The 18,583-nt window shown below is 37.2% G+C and overlaps 3 protein-coding genes across 4 annotated transcripts; 1 reads left to right on the forward strand and 2 right to left on the reverse strand.

The window, feature by feature from the left end:
• Positions 1 to 337: 337 nt before the first annotated feature.
• On the reverse strand, positions 338 to 10,993 carry LOC116176165 (rotatin-like). Its single transcript, XM_031494643.1, has 14 exons — positions 9,776 to 10,993; positions 9,542 to 9,729; positions 9,198 to 9,490; positions 7,915 to 8,149; positions 7,721 to 7,861; positions 3,487 to 3,699; positions 3,263 to 3,429; positions 2,875 to 3,094; positions 2,571 to 2,829; positions 2,321 to 2,526; positions 2,065 to 2,274; positions 1,803 to 2,018; positions 412 to 509; positions 338 to 365 (listed from the first exon to the last, which is right to left on the reverse strand). Exons 1-14 carry the CDS (start codon positions 9,816 to 9,818, stop codon positions 338 to 340), a joined length of 2,517 nt encoding a protein of 838 aa, XP_031350503.1. The 5' UTR covers positions 9,819 to 10,993.
• A 186-nt stretch (positions 10,994 to 11,179) lies between these two features.
• Positions 11,180 to 13,634, reverse strand: LOC116175449 (guanylate kinase-associated protein mars-like). 2 transcript variants are annotated; one of them, XM_031493579.1, is made up of 8 exons: positions 13,423 to 13,634; positions 12,590 to 13,357; positions 12,399 to 12,514; positions 12,139 to 12,324; positions 11,923 to 12,088; positions 11,769 to 11,875; positions 11,540 to 11,723; positions 11,180 to 11,333 (listed from the first exon to the last, which is right to left on the reverse strand). In XM_031493579.1, exons 2-8 carry the CDS (start codon positions 13,347 to 13,349, stop codon positions 11,287 to 11,289), a joined length of 1,566 nt encoding a protein of 521 aa, XP_031349439.1. In that variant the 5' UTR covers positions 13,350 to 13,357; positions 13,423 to 13,634; the 3' UTR covers positions 11,180 to 11,286. The 2 variants fall into 2 exon arrangements, with proteins under 2 accessions (XP_031349439.1, XP_031349438.1); XM_031493578.1 differs by having other exon boundaries at positions 12,399 to 12,541; positions 13,423 to 13,620.
• A 1,205-nt stretch (positions 13,635 to 14,839) lies between these two features.
• LOC116175450 (ruvB-like helicase 1) lies at positions 14,840 to 17,244 on the forward strand. Its single transcript, XM_031493580.1, has 4 exons — positions 14,840 to 15,116; positions 15,166 to 15,469; positions 15,519 to 15,781; positions 16,514 to 17,244. The coding sequence occupies exons 1-4, from the start codon at positions 14,976 to 14,978 to the stop codon at positions 17,174 to 17,176; spliced, it is 1,371 nt and encodes a 456-aa protein (XP_031349440.1). The 5' UTR covers positions 14,840 to 14,975; the 3' UTR covers positions 17,177 to 17,244.
• Positions 17,245 to 18,583: the final 1,339 nt, after the last annotated feature.

The raw sequence follows: 18,583 nt of genomic DNA on the forward strand, positions 1-18,583 counted from the left end.
CTACGGGGCCTACCCTTACGTTAAAAAAAAATAGCTGAAGATCAAAGTTTTCACAATCTGTAATTGGTTTTGCAACTAAATGATATGTATATGAAAAAGTATATTAATTTACGGACAACCCTAGTACATAAGTTTCTTGGAAAAAGCAGTAGCAACGCCGTTCCCACCCCTCCATACCACTGGTTACTACGCGCACGCTTTCTCATAAATAGCAAAATCTGTACCCCCATCTGGCAACGTCTAAATATTATTGTGTAGGACGAAATTAGTAGAATTTGACTTAACCAAAAACGAAAGCCCTAAAATCAACGCATGCGCATTGAATAATTTGAGCAATTTAATCAAATTGTTTGTTGTAGATTCCTCTAATAAAAGAAAACAAATGAACAAGCCAAACTCCCTCCCACTCACCTGGCACCTGACTCAGGACCTATTACAATGTCACATTCTGAAGTTCCTTCTGAACCAGATGCCTTTTTTTTGTAATGTATAATTCCCAGTTTTATTACCTGAAATAAAAATTCTATTGTAAATACTGCATTCACTAATTACCTGATACAATTTGTTAATCATTTAATTATTGCACATATTTTTAGTTAATAACAAATTTCCAATCTTCATGTTTATTTCGAATAAATACCTGTTGGGTAACTTCTGCTGGGTTCAAATTTAGATGTGGGCATGTTTTTTAATAAATAGAAAAGAAATGCGCCATGTATACAGAGTGAGCCATAAATTCCGGGGTGATCGAATGTTCTGAACTAACGATTTTCAAATTAGGGTAAAAAGAAAGAAAATTATTGGCGATCATGACAATTTTTTTAACTTCTGGTTTGGCTGGAAATAACCCCAATTTTTTTAAAAATAGAACATATTGTTTTTTAATGCTTGAATGGCATAATAAAAAATCCCTCTCCAAAAATACTAGCAACAATATATTCACAAATAAAAAACTTAAAGCGTATGGAGGTAATAAAGGTAAAATTCTTGACAGAAACAGCTTCCTCGCTCAAACCAAAAATCGCGGTTTTATAGTGTCTCCAAAAAATGTTAAGTATAGAGAACAAACGTTTCCCACGAAAGTTAATTATTTTAGATGTAGAATAAGAATATTCAATAAAAAGTGTAGGTTTCTATTTGAAAAAATTAAGTTGCTCTACATGGGACCCTTAAGGGAGAGTTATGTGAAAATGTGAATAGCATCGCTCTACATGGGACCCTTAAGGGACAGTTATGTGAAAATGTGAATAGCATCATTAAATGAGTCCCTCCACATGAAAATTTTATTTCAATAATTTTTTGATATCCCCCCTAGTTTCCGCAACAATCAACTGTCTCAAGATAAATGGGAGGAGCAAATCTAGACATCAAGATTCACTGCCTGAAGGCTGCTAGCACAGTTGAACTACTACCCAACAACAATGCAATCCCCAACAAACACATATAAGAACAGTAAAGAAGCGGGCTATAGTGGGCTGTGGTATCCGTGATCATGGGTGGAGTTTATTTCGTTCTGCAGTAGACCAACGAAGCACCATGTGATGCTATTCTGATACAAAACACTGAAGGTCGTAATCAAATTTCTTTAGTTAAGATTATTGATCAATATGTAATATACAAAATTCTTCACAAGAAAAAACTTTGTCATATTATCAACTTATTGGAAAACTTGGGTCCTTTTCAGATCCCCCTTCCTACTCTTGTAGCAGTTTGATACCACTAGTCAATATTTGGACAACATACCCGAAACTTTGTGTATTTAAAACATTGCACATCTTAGAATCTAATAAACTATCGGATACCTGATAAAAGTGTTGTGCTGGTCTTTCTCTATTGATATCAGCCACTCGCTGCACGTGACAAGCTTTACTCAAAGCCTTATCTCTGAGACTATTCATTCGAGGAAGTAAATTGCGGGAATTTGTCTGAGTTGTCAATAACCAGCATAAACGACTTACAGCTTCTTCCCTTGCTAAACTATCGCCCACAAACAGCAGACATAAGTTGCTTTTTAACACCTACGAAATTATTGATTTGAAGTTAATAACCAGCAGGTTTAAATACCTCTAGGGGAGGGATTAGAAACGTTTTCGCCGTGTCCGGATCTAGTATTCCCACAATGGAACGGCCTAGTACAGTCATTTTTGTCGCATGACAAATTAAAATTGGCAGAACGGGCAGAATGGCATCGATCACTTTATTCCATATACTCTCTGTGACAAGTATTTGGCATTTTAATATATGGACCAGAATATTATCGGCATACTTTTGTATCTAAAATAACCCAAATAAATCAGGGTCTGGCACATTGAATAGGTACCTCCTTATTCTCACTGGTAAGCCCATAAAGACTAATTTCTAGTAGTATGGGTGCTCGCAGGAGGAATAATATTTGCGACCCCGGCGCCCCAGCACCGGTCGCATTGAATTTTGGCCCGATGGTTGCTATAATTCGACTTTCACACTGTCTATAGGTCTCTTGACGTAATTCCATGTGGTTGTGCGCCAACAACTTAAGTAAAACACCTGGAAGGAACATAAAATAAGTCAACTCATAACACATGACTCACTTTCCGCAACTTGGAAGCATTCTTCTTTTTTAGTTGCCGGTAGTTTGTTAGCACATAAATTTATTACTAGATTAATAAATGACGAGTTCTTATGAAATCCTAAGCTTAGCACGGCATCGTTTGCTAACTCCATCGCATTTAAAACTGGCAAGGAATCCGAGGTACGGAGGAGTTTGACCACGCTGCTTATCGATTGGCACACTTGATTGACCTCCTTGTACTTGGCGACTGAGTCGGTTTCAAATCGTCCTCCAAATTCCTATCGGTTGACGTTTGAGAAGCGAACTGTACCTCATTCAGTTACCTTTACAAACTGGAGGATGTTTTCGTGGATGTTCGGATAGAGACGTGCCAATGAAACGTCAAGTAAGCAGTTAGATAAAGCGTTCTTCATTTGTTTCGGTAAGATAAAATCGGCGACGTTTAAAGGTATCAGGCGGATTATTAGATTGCAGCAGCTGGAAAGAAGCCGAAGATGTGTGGTTCTGTTGGTTGTATTGGTTTCGTCACTTGTCACCTCTAATCTAAACAAAATTAAGTTATATTAATGAAACTGTTACCGTACAACTAGTCTCATTCAAGAAAATTTAATTAAAACCTAGACGCCTACCTTCACATATTTTGTGACCAGCCTCAGTTCCGCAAGAGTATTTTTGTTTGTGCAAAAAGTAAAAAAAATATGTGTAACAAACCTAAAGTGTTCGAGGGCTTCGGCAAATTTTTCTAAAACTTTTTCGAAAGTGTGTAAAACCTCAATAACACCGGGCGCAGATTTTTTGTCCCATGCATTCGATTTAAGACACAAGTTCAACAAAAAAATAAGCTCGTCTAACAGCGCAAGTGCTAAATTAGTGCCAATCTAAAATCATAAAACATTCAAACTACGCCTACAATCGCGTGCTTCCACTATACTCACCAGGTTAGATTTCTTGCTTGTGTACTCTCTTCTCAAGCTTTCTGGTTTGACGCAGAGAAATTGGAAAATCGCTAACATTATTGTGAAGCAATACTGAGGCAGTAGCAGCTGTTTGGATTTTAGCAGAGTTTCATCTTCTCCTTCGAAGGTATGGTGAACATGCGGTGGAGCATTCAACGGTGATGATGTGCCAGAAAATATTTCGATTGTTATCTGTTAAATGATAACAATTAATATTGTTGTTGTAGATTTACATAGTTTACACCATGATTAATTTTTGACTTTTTACCGCAGTGTAATTTGTTTAATTTCTTATAAATGACGTTTAGATAAGTTAAGAAACATTTGTTAGAATTGTATTAGGTGTTGTCGTACTTTTTCGATCAGACTTCTCAATCAAATCGATTACAAATCTGTAAACGACGCGGTAACTACTTTTTATGAAATTGTATACAAGATTTTTGATGAATGCGTCCCAAAAGTAACTATCAGGATCACAAACAAGTACCCCATTTGGTTTGATTTAGCTATTACCAAGAAAATTAAATTGAAGAATAAACATCGCACACGAGGCAAATCGGAAGAATTTAAGGAAGACCGAAAGGAACTCAAAAAAATGATCCGTGACGCTTAGAAGAAATACATTAGGAACATTGAAGTTGACCTCCGGAGTAATTCAGTACGTTAGGTCCTTGAGGTTTTCGACAAAACCATCCCGCTGGAAGATCCCAAAAGCATTGCCGACGCGTTTGCATCGTACAAAGAGGAAAACCTGGATCCGAACGATGGGCTTGAGTCGGACTTAGTACAATCCAAATTGCACTTAACGAACATACAGGAAAGTGAGTTACTAGAATCAATCAAAGTCCTAAAACCACGTGCAGCTATAGGGGAAGACGGGATCCCACCATACGTATTGAAAGGATGCGCACACAGCCTGGTAACCCCCCTGTTGCATCTATGCAACTTGGCACTCCGCACCTCCACTTTTCCCTCAGTTTGGAAATCCACTACAATTACCCCGATCCATAAAAGCGGCAGCAAGAAACTAATCGAAAATTACCGCCCAATAGCTATCATCCCTGCAATAGCGAAAATTTTCGAAAAAGTAATCTATAATAAATTTTATTCCCATCTTGGCAGTGTTATTGCAGATCAGCAGCACGGATTCACACCGAAGAAATCAACAAGTACTAACTTAATGCAGTTTACGCATTTCACAGCCGCCGTCCTTGACAAGAGGGCTCAAGTGGACTGTGTATACACCGATTTTGCGAAAGCTTTTGATAAGGTCTCCCATCAGGTCCTGCTTCAGAAACTTCATTTTAATTGTGTCAGTAGCCCAACGGCTAAATTTCTTAAATCATATTTAACATGTGAAATACAATGGGGTGAACTCAACCGAATTTTACCCCTCTTCAGGGGTACCTCAGGGAACACTACTTGGCCCTTTCCTTTTCCTACTATTTATTAATGACCTACCGCGGGTGATTCAAAACTCCAAAGCACTTCTATTTGCAGACGACCTGAAACTTTTTAATAAAGTGAAATCTTCAAACGATTGTTTAAATATTCAAGCAGATATAAATGCAGTGATAAATTGGTGCAATAAAAACAAACTGAAGCTAAACATAGAAAAGTGCAAAGTTGTATCGTACACAAGATCCAACAATCCCACGATTTTTAAATACGAAATAAATGGGCAGGATATCCAAAGAGTCACCTCGGTTAGAGATTTGGGCGTTTTATTCAATAGCAACTTAAATTTTCATCGGCACATTGAATCCCTTATAAATGCGTGCTACAAAGTACTAGGCTTTGTAATTAGGAATACCTACAATTTTACAAGCATTTCCTCAATTATTACCTTATACAATGCGTTCATCAGATCCAAACTCGATTATGCGGCATGTATTTGGACACCCCAAACTTATAAGCACGCAGACATGATAGAGAAAGTTCAAAAAAATTAGTGCGAATAGTGTATTTTAGGTCGACTCAAAATTTTCCACATTTAATCTCTTACTCCAACCAACTAAAATTTTTAAATAGTGTGCACGGTATTAAAATCTCAAGTTTACAAATCCGACGCGAAGTGATCTGTGCTACCTTTGTGTACAAGATACTGAATAATCACCTAAATGCCCCAGAATTGCTTCAGGAAATTAAACTCAAAGTGCCACATGTTAAATTAAGGAAAAACGATATCATCTTTTTAGTGACCACTCCGTCATCGCCACTATCGAGGAGCCTGTTGGCTTTAAATAAGAAGTGCCGTGAGAGAGACATCGATGTATTTCACGGCTCTTTGAATGAATTAATTAGTCATATAACATCGTAATTACTGTGTAGTTTTAGTTTTAAGTACAGCACCCCAGTGCCATGTAATTGGAATAATTGTATTCTGTATGGTATCTGGCTAAACAAATAAATAAATAAATAAATAAATAAATAAAAAGTTATAGACTAGAAACAAATGTCGAAAAACATACAAAGGGCTGTAACTTTTGAACTAGTAGCCCAATCTTGGAACTGTTTGAAATTATGGATTCTGCAGGCCACATTCTATAAGAAAATTATTTTCCGGGTCGATCTGAGACAATTTTTTTTTCGGGCCTCAGAAAAAGGCAGTGTATAACCTTCCTTTTTTACCAAAAATCGACTACACCAAAATTTCTCGGGAAAAAAGTTATAGACTAGAAACAAATTCGAAAAAATACAAAGGGCTGTAACTTTTGAACTAGTAGCCCAATCTTGGAACTGTTTGAAATTATGGATTCTGCAGGCCACATTCTATAAGAAAATTATTTTCCGGGTCGATCTGAGACAATTTTTTTTTCGGGCCTCAAAAAAGGCAGTGTATAACCTTCCTTTTTTACCAAAAATCGACTACACCAAAATTTCTCGGGAAAACACTTTTTCTTATTAATTTTGGTGCGTAGAATCAAAAACAATTCGTACTTTTTCGATGAGACTTCTCAATCAAAAGTTATAGACTAGAAATCAAACATTCTGCAAGAAACTCTCATCATTTCTCAAAAAAAATAGTACCATAGCGTACTCTGCTCCAAATAAACAGTTGCATCTTTCACAAGATGATGGTGTAATGTCAAATCATGTTGGATTCATGAGCATGACAAATTTAGGTTTTGGACGTGTTGGAACAACTGTCCCATATAAGCTCTTTTGTGACATTGTGTGTTAATAGATGTTGTACCAATTAGTCTTTACGATTAGTGCCGTAACTACAACTGTCACATTTAAATTCTTTTGCGACATTGTACTTTAATAGACGCTAAATACTAATTAATTTGACAGCTCGCATTAAGAAATTATCAGTGAGTTGATTGCATGATTAAATACAGTTGAAGATAAATAATAGCCGTTTAAAACACTGATCGGTGCGATTAGTGAGATTCCATTGGCTGACATTTTTTTCTAGAACACGTCCAGCATCTGTCATAACGAAAATCTCGATGAGACTTTAATTAAATCTTTTGGGGCCCTCATCAGCATTGGCCAACTCCCCACAATTCCAGAACAACATATAAACTTTCTTCTAAAAACTTTACAACCACCAAGACTGACTGTCCATAAAAAAAATTAACCAAAAGGCCCCGTTTGCCTTTTTAAAATATTCTTCCTCTCTACACTGTCTGAAACCTTCTCCTCTATTATTTCTCTATTTACCAATCAAGTCCACTAGAAACGAAGTTCGGCTCCCTCTCTCGTCTACCTTGAATATACGTCTTCGATAACTTCACACCTCTGTTTACTCAGGCGTACACCTGCTTATATTCAAATTAATTAGCTTATGGACCGATAACAACCAACCGATAAACTTTAAAAAAAACAACAAGACAATTTGTTCCTGATGTCCCTAATCTTTCTTATCGTAATCTACTGAACAAATAAAAATCAAAACACAAAGCGATTATTTAAACAAAATTAGCATGTAATAATTCTAATACAAATCAACATCGAATCATTACTATCAACGAATTTGTGTTCAATCCAAATTAAAGACCACATTTACACTTACAAGAAATTAAATTCAATTACTTGTACGGGATGACCAATCGTTACAATAGGTGCTGACATCAATATGAACGTCCGCACGACGTAGTTTAATTTTACAATTTTATCTAGTTCTAGACCAAATGGTTACAACACCACAAAACAAAGATTCTTCTTCACTGAGGAGCTCCACTATCTACCCTTCCATTACACTTACCTTTTCTTTTTTATTGTGCATTGACGGATCAGAATAATAGAAAATTCTAGTTTTAAGACACTTTGTCAGTTTAATAAAACAATTTAATATCGCATTCGTCAACCGTGACGAAACCGACGTCCTCATATAGTCCAGAAAAAGCTAAAAGGTATTAGGTCAACACGCACAAGTTTAGGCAAAAACAAAATACATACTAAAACAATTGAAGGTCTCTGTAAAAAGACCTCGGCCGGGAAGTCTTGTAGCATAACGTCCAGGAAAAATTCGCAGGAATATAGCAGCGATGAGGGGTCAGTTGGATTTCTCAAGGAATCCTCGATCGATTCCAGTACGTGTCTATCAGATGCGATTAATGGTTGCCACTTGAGAGTAAAATTGATACAGAGACCATCGGGAGTAGGTACATGGTTGATTTTGCTCGTGCTCACGCTAAAATTGAACATTAAGTACAGGTGAAGTTAAAGTCGTTAAAGCCTAACATGATCAAGGATGATTGAAGGATGTATTAGGGACAAACAAAAGATCATCTCACTAAAGTGCTTTATTATACACTGTGTCCAAGATAAGGATGTAACATACAAGATATGACGATGGTTGATTAGAGAAAATATGCGCAATCAAAGAGTTGTTATAATGCTGTAAAGACATACAGAAAATTCCTATTACTTCTGATTTCTGAAGGTGTTATAATTTCCAGATTTTTTAGTTTTTCCATTATATCTAATGCAGGTTGTGATTTATTTGGCGAAAAAACTGCCAAAATCAATTCAAACAGCATATTACCCAATTAAAGCCAGGGCGTGTACTGGACCATTTTAAAAATTTTAACTTTCATTTAGCTAACTTACAGAGCATACCAAAGCACTCTTCTCAAAAAATTAAAAATTTTATTTTTAGAAAAAATGTGATATTGAACCACCATGTGTGATATATCGTTATAAAGAGAAAAAAAGACGTAATCCTAAAATGTCAAAATTCAATATGGCGCCCATAAGAAAAACTAAAATTGCCACGTGTTTCTCCGTCATCTTGAAAGTAATTAAAAACAGGATGCCATATTTGAAATCTCCATTAAAAAGTGTCCGAATAATGTGTTAATTAGAAATGCCTACTACGATTAGTTTATCATAAAAAAATTAAAAACGAAAATCAAAAAATATCCAGATTCAAGATAATGCCAATAACACAGGTCACAGCTGTACCAGAGTTTTTGTTTGAAGATGTTGTCCGTGCATGTAAATTAATTAATAAAACAAATTCAGTCAATTCTGCAAAGAATACACTTTGCAGAGTGCCACGAGATGGAAGAAACCCCCGCATATACAGCATCACTGCGAAAAAGATAAAGATGCAGAGGATTCCAGATTTCTTCAAAGATATTGACATCATATAAGAGAGTGAGGCTAAAGCTACAGTGCAAACACCTTTGAGAATAATAATACATCAAACTAGCTAAGTCATGAAAATAAGTACCTACCCAGTTTGTGGTTCCAAACTGGAATCGTGTTGAATAATGCCTTCAATTGTTGTGGCAGTAGATCCAACTGTAAGTGCGGGTCGAATCTCCAACCCTTCCTCTCCACTTCGATAACTTAATGGCAGGTCACTGCGTAAAGGTGGAACACCGCCGTTTCCGTTCTCCTCAACTGCATGTAAAAGCATGTCGACATCCGGGTACAATTTTCGATCCATGTTGGATCGCATTTGTCGAATTTCGTCAACAATAGTTTTAGTGCCATAATGATTTATTAGAATTGAACCACTATCTGACTGGAAAGCAATAACGTATCAGATCAGTAGACTCTTCATGAGTTTAGCTACCGTAAGTATGCGTTGTATCAGCTTTAGCACCTCCTCTTGGTATAAACACGGCTTGAACTCGAACCACTGGAAAAGTTTGGACAATAATTCTCTACTGCGTGCCAGATCATTGTCGTAAACAAATCCATGATCCAATTTCGATAAGATATTAAGCAGTGCTCGCTCACGAATCTCTTGTAATTTGTGGCCTAAAATTTAAAGGTTATATTATTGCAATTACCAGAACATTCTCACCTAATTTTTCAATATGTATAGACGATATAAATCGGTCTGTCATGTTTTACTTTTCAAAAAATATTGGGTTATGTTTTTGAAAAATTTGTTTACCATCCTCCCGTAACGGTAAATTTTAAAAAAGGCGGGAAAATTTGAAAGTGCTTTTTATTCTTTATTAAGAATCACATAATTGTACATCTAGGATGGTTAATCTTGTAGTTTCCAAATGATAACTGACCATGCAAATATGTGGCAAAATAGAAATAGGACGCACAAGTCATCGGGATTTTCGATATCAAACCATTCAAAGTTTTGTATAAAGTCTGTGAGAAATTGCATTTTACTGGGAAGATTTTACAAGCTAATTGTCATTCTTGTCATTTATTGTAAAAATGTATGTTTTACTTTTTGTACGTTGCACCTACAGTCTAGATTTGAATCTAGACTGTGGTACAAGATGAGAATAAATTATAAGTACGTTGTTGAGAAGAAAACAGATGAAGTAAAAAGGAGTATGGAAACTCCATATTACAGGCCGTCTAGTATAAAAACAGTAGCAGTAGGTATAGTCGCTCACTGCAAAACTTAAAAAAAAAACTTGTTCTTTTCTTCGCGTGGGCTATATAGATAGAGATGAAGATATAATAGTGTATAGGTACACCTCACAGGCGACAAGTTTTGCAGAGGCAGAGGAATTCTCTTTATTAAGAAAAAATATAAATGTTGTAATAGACATAATATAAATTACGTCGCTTACTCTACTCTTCTTTAGTATACTCAAAGTAACTGCCATACTAAATTCACGCGCGTAGACGTTGCGCGAAATACATTTTGAACTTGAGCGTACTCTGTACCTTGTAATAAAGGTGCTGCTTCCAGGCTACCACTTGTGTTTTTCTCTCTCATGTTTCTCGTCTTCCAGGGGGTCTTTTCTATTTTTATTTTTCTGACTTGTTCTTCATATCTTTCAGTTTCTCCATCTTTTTTCTTTTGTACTTTTTCTATTCTTCCAGCGATCCCCCTCTATTTCTCCCTTTCTTTCTTTGGCCATCACATTATTCTATTTCTCTTCTGTACCCTCTCTGTTTCACCATTCCTTTCTATTATCTCTCCCTTTCAACAATAAGTTAGCGAAAGAATGAAATAGGTATATAGTTCAGGACAACAGCTTCATTTTCATTTATATCATATGGGTTGCTCAGAGCTTTTTATACGCTTAATAATGACTTTAAAAATTCTTAAAAGTAAGGAATTCAAAGCCGTCTAAAATCTACTGTTTAACACTGGATTATTTCTGATCCGGCACTCAGATCCACTTTAGATCATGTGCCAAATGTGTGAATAGGTCCAGAGGAGCGGATGCCTAACATCAGACAGACAGACGTAATTTTTGTAATCACAAACACCTTGTTTAAATTCACATTTTCAAACAATTACATATTTATGTATATTTTTGCAAATTTGCACTCTAAAATTAAAATAATTTGTACATTGACAATGAAATACATATAACAGGTAAATAAAATTCTTTAACTTTTCCTATTTTTTTCTGCTAATCTGCTTGATCTTCTGGGATCTAAAAATTTATAAATTGAAAACTTGATGTAAGCAAAAAGTATCAAATATAACAAGTTTCCATGGTATACAAATATGTGTTTGCCTACTTGCTGTAGAAACTGTACTCATTTGCACTGAAAAGTGCCAGAAGATGATCTAGTAGTCAGCAAATATTTGTACAGCACAAAATGTTTATATTTAGTGTTCTTTGAGGTAGTAACTTACGTTCCACGGATTTATTGGGAGAAAACTGAATGAGGTTTGAGGTCTCGCACAAATTTTCCTTTTCTGTACTCTCGGAGAATAAGACAGATTTTACTTTTCTTATACTACGCTGTTTTGGCGTTCGTTCCGGCTTAAGTATACTCTTTGGTGTGTTTATTGCTCTTTGGTTACGGGGAGTGACAGCCTGAAAATCTGTAATTAAATAAATAGACTAATGTGGTCTACTTACAGCAGATTCGTGCAATATGTTCGATATATTTGCCAGCTTACTGCGTGGTGTGGTTACAACAATCATTGGAGAATTTTTAATTTCTTTCATATTTTTTTTGCGTTGTTCTATAATTTAATGTCAGCAGAATATCGATGTATCAATTTGAACAAACCTTTTATTAAATCCCGCAAGCTACTCTTTACTCCCTTTCGTTTAGTGTTGCTAACTTTTTTCAGTTTGACTTGCTTTGTACTTGTGGGTGCCACAGGAAGAATCTCTTCCCAATTGTTAGTCTTAAGACGATCTAAATTTTCAAATCGACTATCTAAATTGTTTATCTACAATATAGGAAATAAATATTTAGAGGTACAACATAGGTATAGTCTACTTGAATCAAAATTATGTCCCAAAATCCGTGCAGATCAAGGCAGGTTACGATTTTATCGCCATTTGAATTTTTGCACTGGCCGATGAGCTCTTGGAATTTCGTAAACTTTTTCCGCATCAAAAGCTTTGTTTGACCAATTGCCATACGGATCATATCACAAGCCTCCTCGGGTGGGTTCTGCGTGTCCTGTGAATATGCGTTATTATTGGATGCGAACTTCATTTACAAAAAAGGCATGAGAAAGGGACGGCAAAACTTACACTGTAAGTCTCCCAGCTGCAACACAGCTGACTTAAGCGCTGCTCCTGTTTCTGAAGTAAATTTTCAAAGTATCTGGCACCAGCTTTGGGAGTCATATTTTTCTGTACGCCACTAGCTGTGGGCGACTCAATTAAATTAGATCCTATAAATCTGATAAGATATTCAAGCACAAGCTCAACTTTATACGTACGTCGGTTGTGATATTCACGGCGTGAATTCTCCTTCCCTCTAGATACAGTTATAAATGGGCTAATATACGTCACCGGAGGATCGTTTTCAACAGGAGTGACGCATCGAGCACCATCTTCGTTGCTTTCACACTTTCTATATGTTTCTTTTATTGTAGTAGTTGTTTTTTTGATCACTTTAATATCTGAACTTGTGTTTTTTGTCATCGAGCTGTTCTTATACGACCTATTGTTTGAAACCCTAGTTTGTTTGCTTGACGTGTCGTTCAACACAAAGTCAATTTTGCGTCTCGCCTTTGACTTAGTGGGGGATTTCATGTTTAATGGTTTTACATTAACAGGTGCTTTAAATTTATATGTAGAAGAAGGTGCCACCTTAAATTGATCGTTCCCCTTAATTTTCTTGTAAATTTCAGATATGTCTGGCACAACTACATCCTTAACACGGCAAACTTTAAAAATAGGCTTGGCTTTGGCTTTTTCGGCCGCTAATCTCTTTTTTTTCTGCTCCTTCCATTTGTTTAACTGTTCCCTACGCTCGTCACTTTTATCCTTCTTAATTACGGATCGTTCGATCTTCTTTATAGAAGTATGAGGGGAGTTTATTGGGGACATGAAGGCAGTTATGTTTCGTCTTTGTAACAATGTCGTCCACCGTGATGTACGACGAAGATTATCTGCCACTTCCTCCATTTTTTCTAAAGTGGTAGAAGTCCGAACGCGAACTTTATATAAGTTGGATCTTTCATAACCATTCGCCATTTTGGTATCTAAAGAAGTTATCAGTTGGACATTTAAATTTGACAATCTCCTAAATAAATAGATTTGTACGTACCAACAATTTATGTGTTACAGACAAGATAAGGACTAATAATAAAAAGACAAATTAAGAATTGTGGACTAACTCGCCCTATAAAATTACACAAGTCACACACGGCACTTTAGAATATCTTCTCCAACTGTCACCACAGCACACCGCAAAAAACAAAACCGTTATTTTTCAAAATTTATAAAACAAACAAGTTGACAACCGCTTCGCGCCTGCGCAGGGCGTACCACAGAATATATTTTGGTTTTTAATAACCGTATAGGGTGTGTTAACTTTGCAGGGCCTTCATTTCAATTAAAAACGAACGGTTATCTCTACATATTTATATTATTTATTTGCCTTTATTTTTGAGTGGACGGAGTTCTACCAACCTAACTCATTATACATTTACAAATATCCATGCCCGAACCCGAATTCGAACCTGGGACCCTTAACACCACAGTCCAGCTTCAACAAAACCGCGCCATACGGGCCGGCAATCTTGCAGGGTTGTAGGTAAACACGCCGCGATTTGTCAGAAATGTGTCCGTTTTATTGTTCTTAAACATTGGTTTTGGAGTGTTGGTGTTACAAACCTATTTCTTACATTTAACATTAACGGTTACTTACTGGTTATTATTATTAACCACTAGCAGACGACGAACTTCATACATACAGCAATGTCGTGATAAAGCAATGTATATGCGAGCATACATCCAACCATTCCTCAAAGATTGATGGTAATCGGATGAACGGCTTCGGAAAGCATAAAAGACATACACAAGATTATTAATCCTCAGGTTGAAAATTGTTATTAGATTTTTTACTCAGAAAATGCGGGTACATATACTCTGCATTCATTATAAGAAGGAAAAATATAAAACGGCACAAAATTTGAAAAATCTAAATATACATCTAACGATATCATGCTTGGATCTTTGAAATTGACAGCTAATGACAGTTCGACAGTTCAGTTCGTAACTGAAACTTCTAACAGACAGAATTCGTCACCCGTTTTATTTTTCGTGTTTTAACCAATCACAGTGAAGGTCAAACTGTCCCTATGATTTCTACCGCGATCTTCTTAAAATGAATAGAGTATAGTGAAGAGTGCCATTGTAGGCGCTTTCTTTCGGTGATCCAAACGCGTTTGGATTGTCAAATCACGTTCTTTCGAAGTGTGATCTTATGATCATGATTGCTAAAATGTGAAACAAAAATTACGTAAATAATTCGAATGCAAATGTGTACTCCGTAAACTTAACCATACTTTGATTTAAATTCCCGCGTTCTTTCGTAAAACGTGATCCTACGAATCACGATTTTGAAATCATGATTGCTAAGCAGCCGAAAGAAAGCGCCTTGTGTTATCTATCGTAATGATACGCCTTGTATATACATAATTTGGCTCTATCACACGTGATGGCAACGAGTACCATAGCCACTAAAAGGGTCGGTATAATAGCCACCTTTGCAATAGTGCTGTTGTCATACCAACATAACAAATAAAAATCGCATTCGCTCACATTTTGTGGCTACTTCAAATTGATCAAACAAACAAGGAAGCCGAAATCTGCAAAATGAAAGTAGAAGAAGTAAAAAGTACCGTAAAAACACAAAGAATTAGTGCCCATAGTCACATAAAAGGTTTGGGACTGGATGAAAATGGAATTCCCATCCAAATGGCTGCGGGTTTGGTTGGTCAAGAGCAGGCCCGAGAGGTTATACTTGTAAATTGGGTAAATTTGTCGTTTAATTACATTATTGTAGGCTGCCGGCATTGTTGTGGATATGATCAAGACGAAGAAGATGGCAGGCAGAGCGATTCTACTAGCCGGACCTCCCGGTACCGGAAAAACCGCCATTGCCCTTGCAATTGCACAAGATTTGGGTACGAAGGTGCCGTTTTGTCCGATGGTCGGTTCTGAGGTTTACAGTTCGGAGATTAAGAAAACCGAGGTGCTTATGGAAAACTTTCGTCGTGCCATCGGATTGCGTATACGGGAAACAAAAGAGGTGTACGAGGGGGAAGTTACAGAATTGACGCCTGTCGAAACTGAAAGCCCAGCTGGAGGTGGGCACTTGTAGTTAGTTAGTGGGTGGAGCTAATTGCAAAATTTCAGGGTACGGCAAGACTGTCAATCACGTGATAATCGGTTTACGAACTGCTAAGGGCAGCAAGCAATTGAAATTAGATCCGAGTATTTATGAAGCTTTACAAAAGGAAAAGGTTGAGGTCGGTGATGTGATTTATATTGAAGCAAATAGCGGGGCGGTAAAACGACAGGGGCGATCAGACGCGTTTGCTACTGAGTTTGATCTGGAAGCGGAGGAGTACGTGCCTTTACCAAAAGGGGATGTTCACAAGAAGAAAGAAGTGGTTCAGGTACTAAACATAAATAAATATTTCAAAAAAATGTGGGTGGTAGAGGACATTTAAAAAAATATGTATACCAAGGGTCCAAAATGTTTTTTTAGGGAAGAGAGACATTTATACCATTTATATATAAATGTTATCCCATCTATTTCTATTTACCGGGCGTTTTGAAATAAATGAGCGTGATTTTCGTAAGAAAACACCATAAACTGCACTAGTGGATGTGTGATAGACTGAGCTGCTGTTTGACATCTCTCTTATATTACATTGATTGTTAACTGAATTCATGTTATTATGATTTACTTTTTACGAAACCTGTTCACTTTTGTTATTTTACAGTGTTGCCCAGTTACTAACTGACATTATACCAAAGTCTATCCAGTATACAATGAGAAATTTGAACTGGTTTAAAGCACTACTGTGCGATCAAAAATGAGTTGCTGTCGAGTCACCTTTGGAACTTTTGTTTATATGGGAAATCGTATTTAACTTGAACTTCCAAAGGCGACTCGACAGCAACTCATTTTTTATCGCCCGTTATATGCTGGTGATGTGTCATTTATAAAAGAAATTTTGTATAATAAAATTTGTGACCAAACTGTACCCTCAAATTTAGCACCAAAATGGTGGGTACATCAGCTCACAAACACAAAATTTTGGACTCTTATTTTGGATTTAGAAAAAATTGTTGCTTGGCCACCCAATTTCCTAGTAACATACTTAGTTGTAACTTTCCGACAGGATGTGACATTACACGACTTGGATGCTGCAAATGCCAAACCCCAAGGTGGACAGGATGTCTTATCGATGATGGGCCAACTTTTAAAACCAAAGAAAACAGAAATTACCGACAAATTACGGCGAGAAATTAACAAAGTTGTTGACAAGTACATAGACCAAGGTATTGCCGAGCTCGTTCCCGGTGTTTTATTTATTGATGAAGTTCACATGCTTGACATTGAGACTTTTACATATCTTCATCGGGCGCTTGAAAGTGCAATTGCACCCATCGTAATTTTCGCAACTAATCGTGGCCGATGCGTTATTAGAGGTACCGATGATATTGTGGCACCTCATGGCATTCCTTTGGATCTTCTCGATCGCCTTGTGATCATCCGTACTCTTCCCTACACAAAGCCCGAGCTAGAGCAAATCCTAGCATTAAGAGTAGCCACCGAAGGGCTTGACATAGACTCTGATGCTCTCAAATGCCTGGGTGATGTTGGAGCGCGGTCGACTTTACGTTATGCTGTACAGCTACTAACACCGGCGTCTTTAACTGCAAAAACTAATGGCAGAAAAAATATAAACAAGCAAGATATTGAAGAAGTCAGTTCGCTGTTTTTAGACGCGAAGTCGTCTGCTAAAATTTTGACATTGAATAAAGAGAAATATATGCTTTAGTTAGTTTATAGCTTATTAAGAATTGTGAATGTTACTCTTTTTGTATAATAAATTTCTCTTAAAATGTATGTTTTTAAATCGAGCACGCCAAGGGAATCAAATTGGAATAATTGAACCTTTCCGCAGTGAACCTGTCAATTCTACCCCTGGTCTATGTTTCATTAATGTTTTGCGACCTCCACCTAGACTCAACGATATTATAGACTAGGCTGGGGAAAGCACCCAAGAGTCTAGGCTAGACAATTCTACCCATTAAAAAAAATTGAAGCTATACATAACTCCCAACCAAAAGCAGAAACATTTTGCAAACTTACCCACCTGAGAGAGATCTGACTTGATGCTGCGCAACGGGCCGTCCACTCTGTGCGGGATGGTTCGGCCGCGGAGGGCACGCTTGTTTTGGGACTAACGCCACATCGCCATCCTCCCCGGGGACCTTGGATCGTTTAGTTAAGTGGCAGAAATGGGACCTTTGTTTGTCGCCAACGATAAAAAAATGTGGAAATAAAGTGTGTATCCCAAAGTCCCGCAGACGCCCCGCTCCGTGTAAAGCAATCTTCCGCTACCAGCGGCGCCACTCTGCAGCGCTTCAAAAACGCCTCGTGAGAACCGAAGCTCTTACTCCTAGGACGCAGCACATGTTCGACCCCTTTATTTCCTAGCTCTAGTGTGCCGCAGACAAAGTCACAAATGGTTTACCAGTTTGGCTTGTTCTCCCCCAATAATCAGATGGCCCGAGCGTAACCTCTCAATCCCAAGTTCAGCTTATTCCTCTCCAAATATATCTTACGGCATTCGAAGAAAGAGGATGGGCTTTTCCAGCTATTTCCAATTTCAAACAACGGGCCATACTATTCATGCAATAATAGGTAAATAGTTAATGTTTCTCTTTTATGTATATTGACCATGCCGATTGCCGATGTTCATTATTTTCTTGTATGAATTATGATGGCAATAAATTATTATTAAACCACACGCACACAATCTCTATACCATGTCCAAAACGCCTCCTGTTCCTCCAAATGATCCAGATTAATGTGTAGGTACCGTACACTGCACCTGCAGTCATTAGAACCATGTTCAACCATGGCGGGTAATCGTCATGGTGATCCAAAAAACCAACCGCGCTACTATAGCAGTGTTAAATTATATCCAAAGAGTCTTTAGAATGCATGAAGCAATTTGCGATAGACACTATCGCATCTTTTATGTTGCGAAAAAGCCTAGGTGGAAGGTGACTTGAATGATGTTATACTAAGACGAACCATTCATAGTCACTGATAAGTAGTAATAAAACTGTTCTGTAATAGTAAAGGCCTAAATATGAAGCGTGAGTACGTGGATTCGCTCTTGTCTCTAAATCCACAAACCTCCTAAGGGCACTCGAAGTCAACTTCGGTCGTCTTG

This window comes from Photinus pyralis, unplaced genomic scaffold, assembly GCF_008802855.1.
Source record: "Photinus pyralis isolate 1611_PpyrPB1 unplaced genomic scaffold, Ppyr1.3 Ppyr1.4_LG7, whole genome shotgun sequence".
Lineage (NCBI taxonomy): Eukaryota > Metazoa > Arthropoda > Insecta > Coleoptera > Lampyridae > Photinus > Photinus pyralis.

What these genes read in the sequence shown, in the direction of transcription:
- LOC116176165 (XM_031494643.1), bottom strand. Translation starts at nt 9,818, where the DNA reads ATGACAGACCGATTTATATCGTCTATACATATTGAAAAATTAG. An exon ending in CAAGCAAGAAATCTAACCTG is followed by an intron (nt 3,430 to 3,486) that starts GTGAGTATAGTG and finishes TTATGATTTTAG; the next exon opens with ATTGGCACTAATTTAGCACT. An exon ending in TTACCAGTGAGAATAAGGAG is followed by an intron (nt 2,275 to 2,320) that starts GTACCTATTCAA and finishes GGGTTATTTTAG; the next exon opens with ATACAAAAGTATGCCGATAA.
- LOC116175449 (XM_031493578.1), bottom strand. Translation starts at nt 13,349, where the DNA reads ATGGCGAATGGTTATGAAAGATCCAACTTATATAAAGTTCGCGTTCGG. An exon ending in GCAGCTGGGAGACTTACAGT is followed by an intron (nt 12,325 to 12,398) that starts GTAAGTTTTGCC and finishes GCATATTCACAG; the next exon opens with GACACGCAGAACCCACCCGA. An exon ending in CTTGCGGGATTTAATAAAAG is followed by an intron (nt 11,876 to 11,922) that starts GTTTGTTCAAAT and finishes ATTAAATTATAG; the next exon opens with AACAACGCAAAAAAAATATG.
- LOC116175450 (XM_031493580.1), top strand. Translation starts at nt 14,976, where the DNA reads ATGAAAGTAGAAGAAGTAAAAAGTACCGTAAAAACACAAAGAATTAGT. An exon ending in AACTGAAAGCCCAGCTGGAG is followed by an intron (nt 15,470 to 15,518) that starts GTGGGCACTTGT and finishes GCAAAATTTCAG; the next exon opens with GGTACGGCAAGACTGTCAAT. An exon ending in AGAAGAAAGAAGTGGTTCAG is followed by an intron (nt 15,782 to 16,513) that starts GTACTAAACATA and finishes ACTTTCCGACAG; the next exon opens with GATGTGACATTACACGACTT.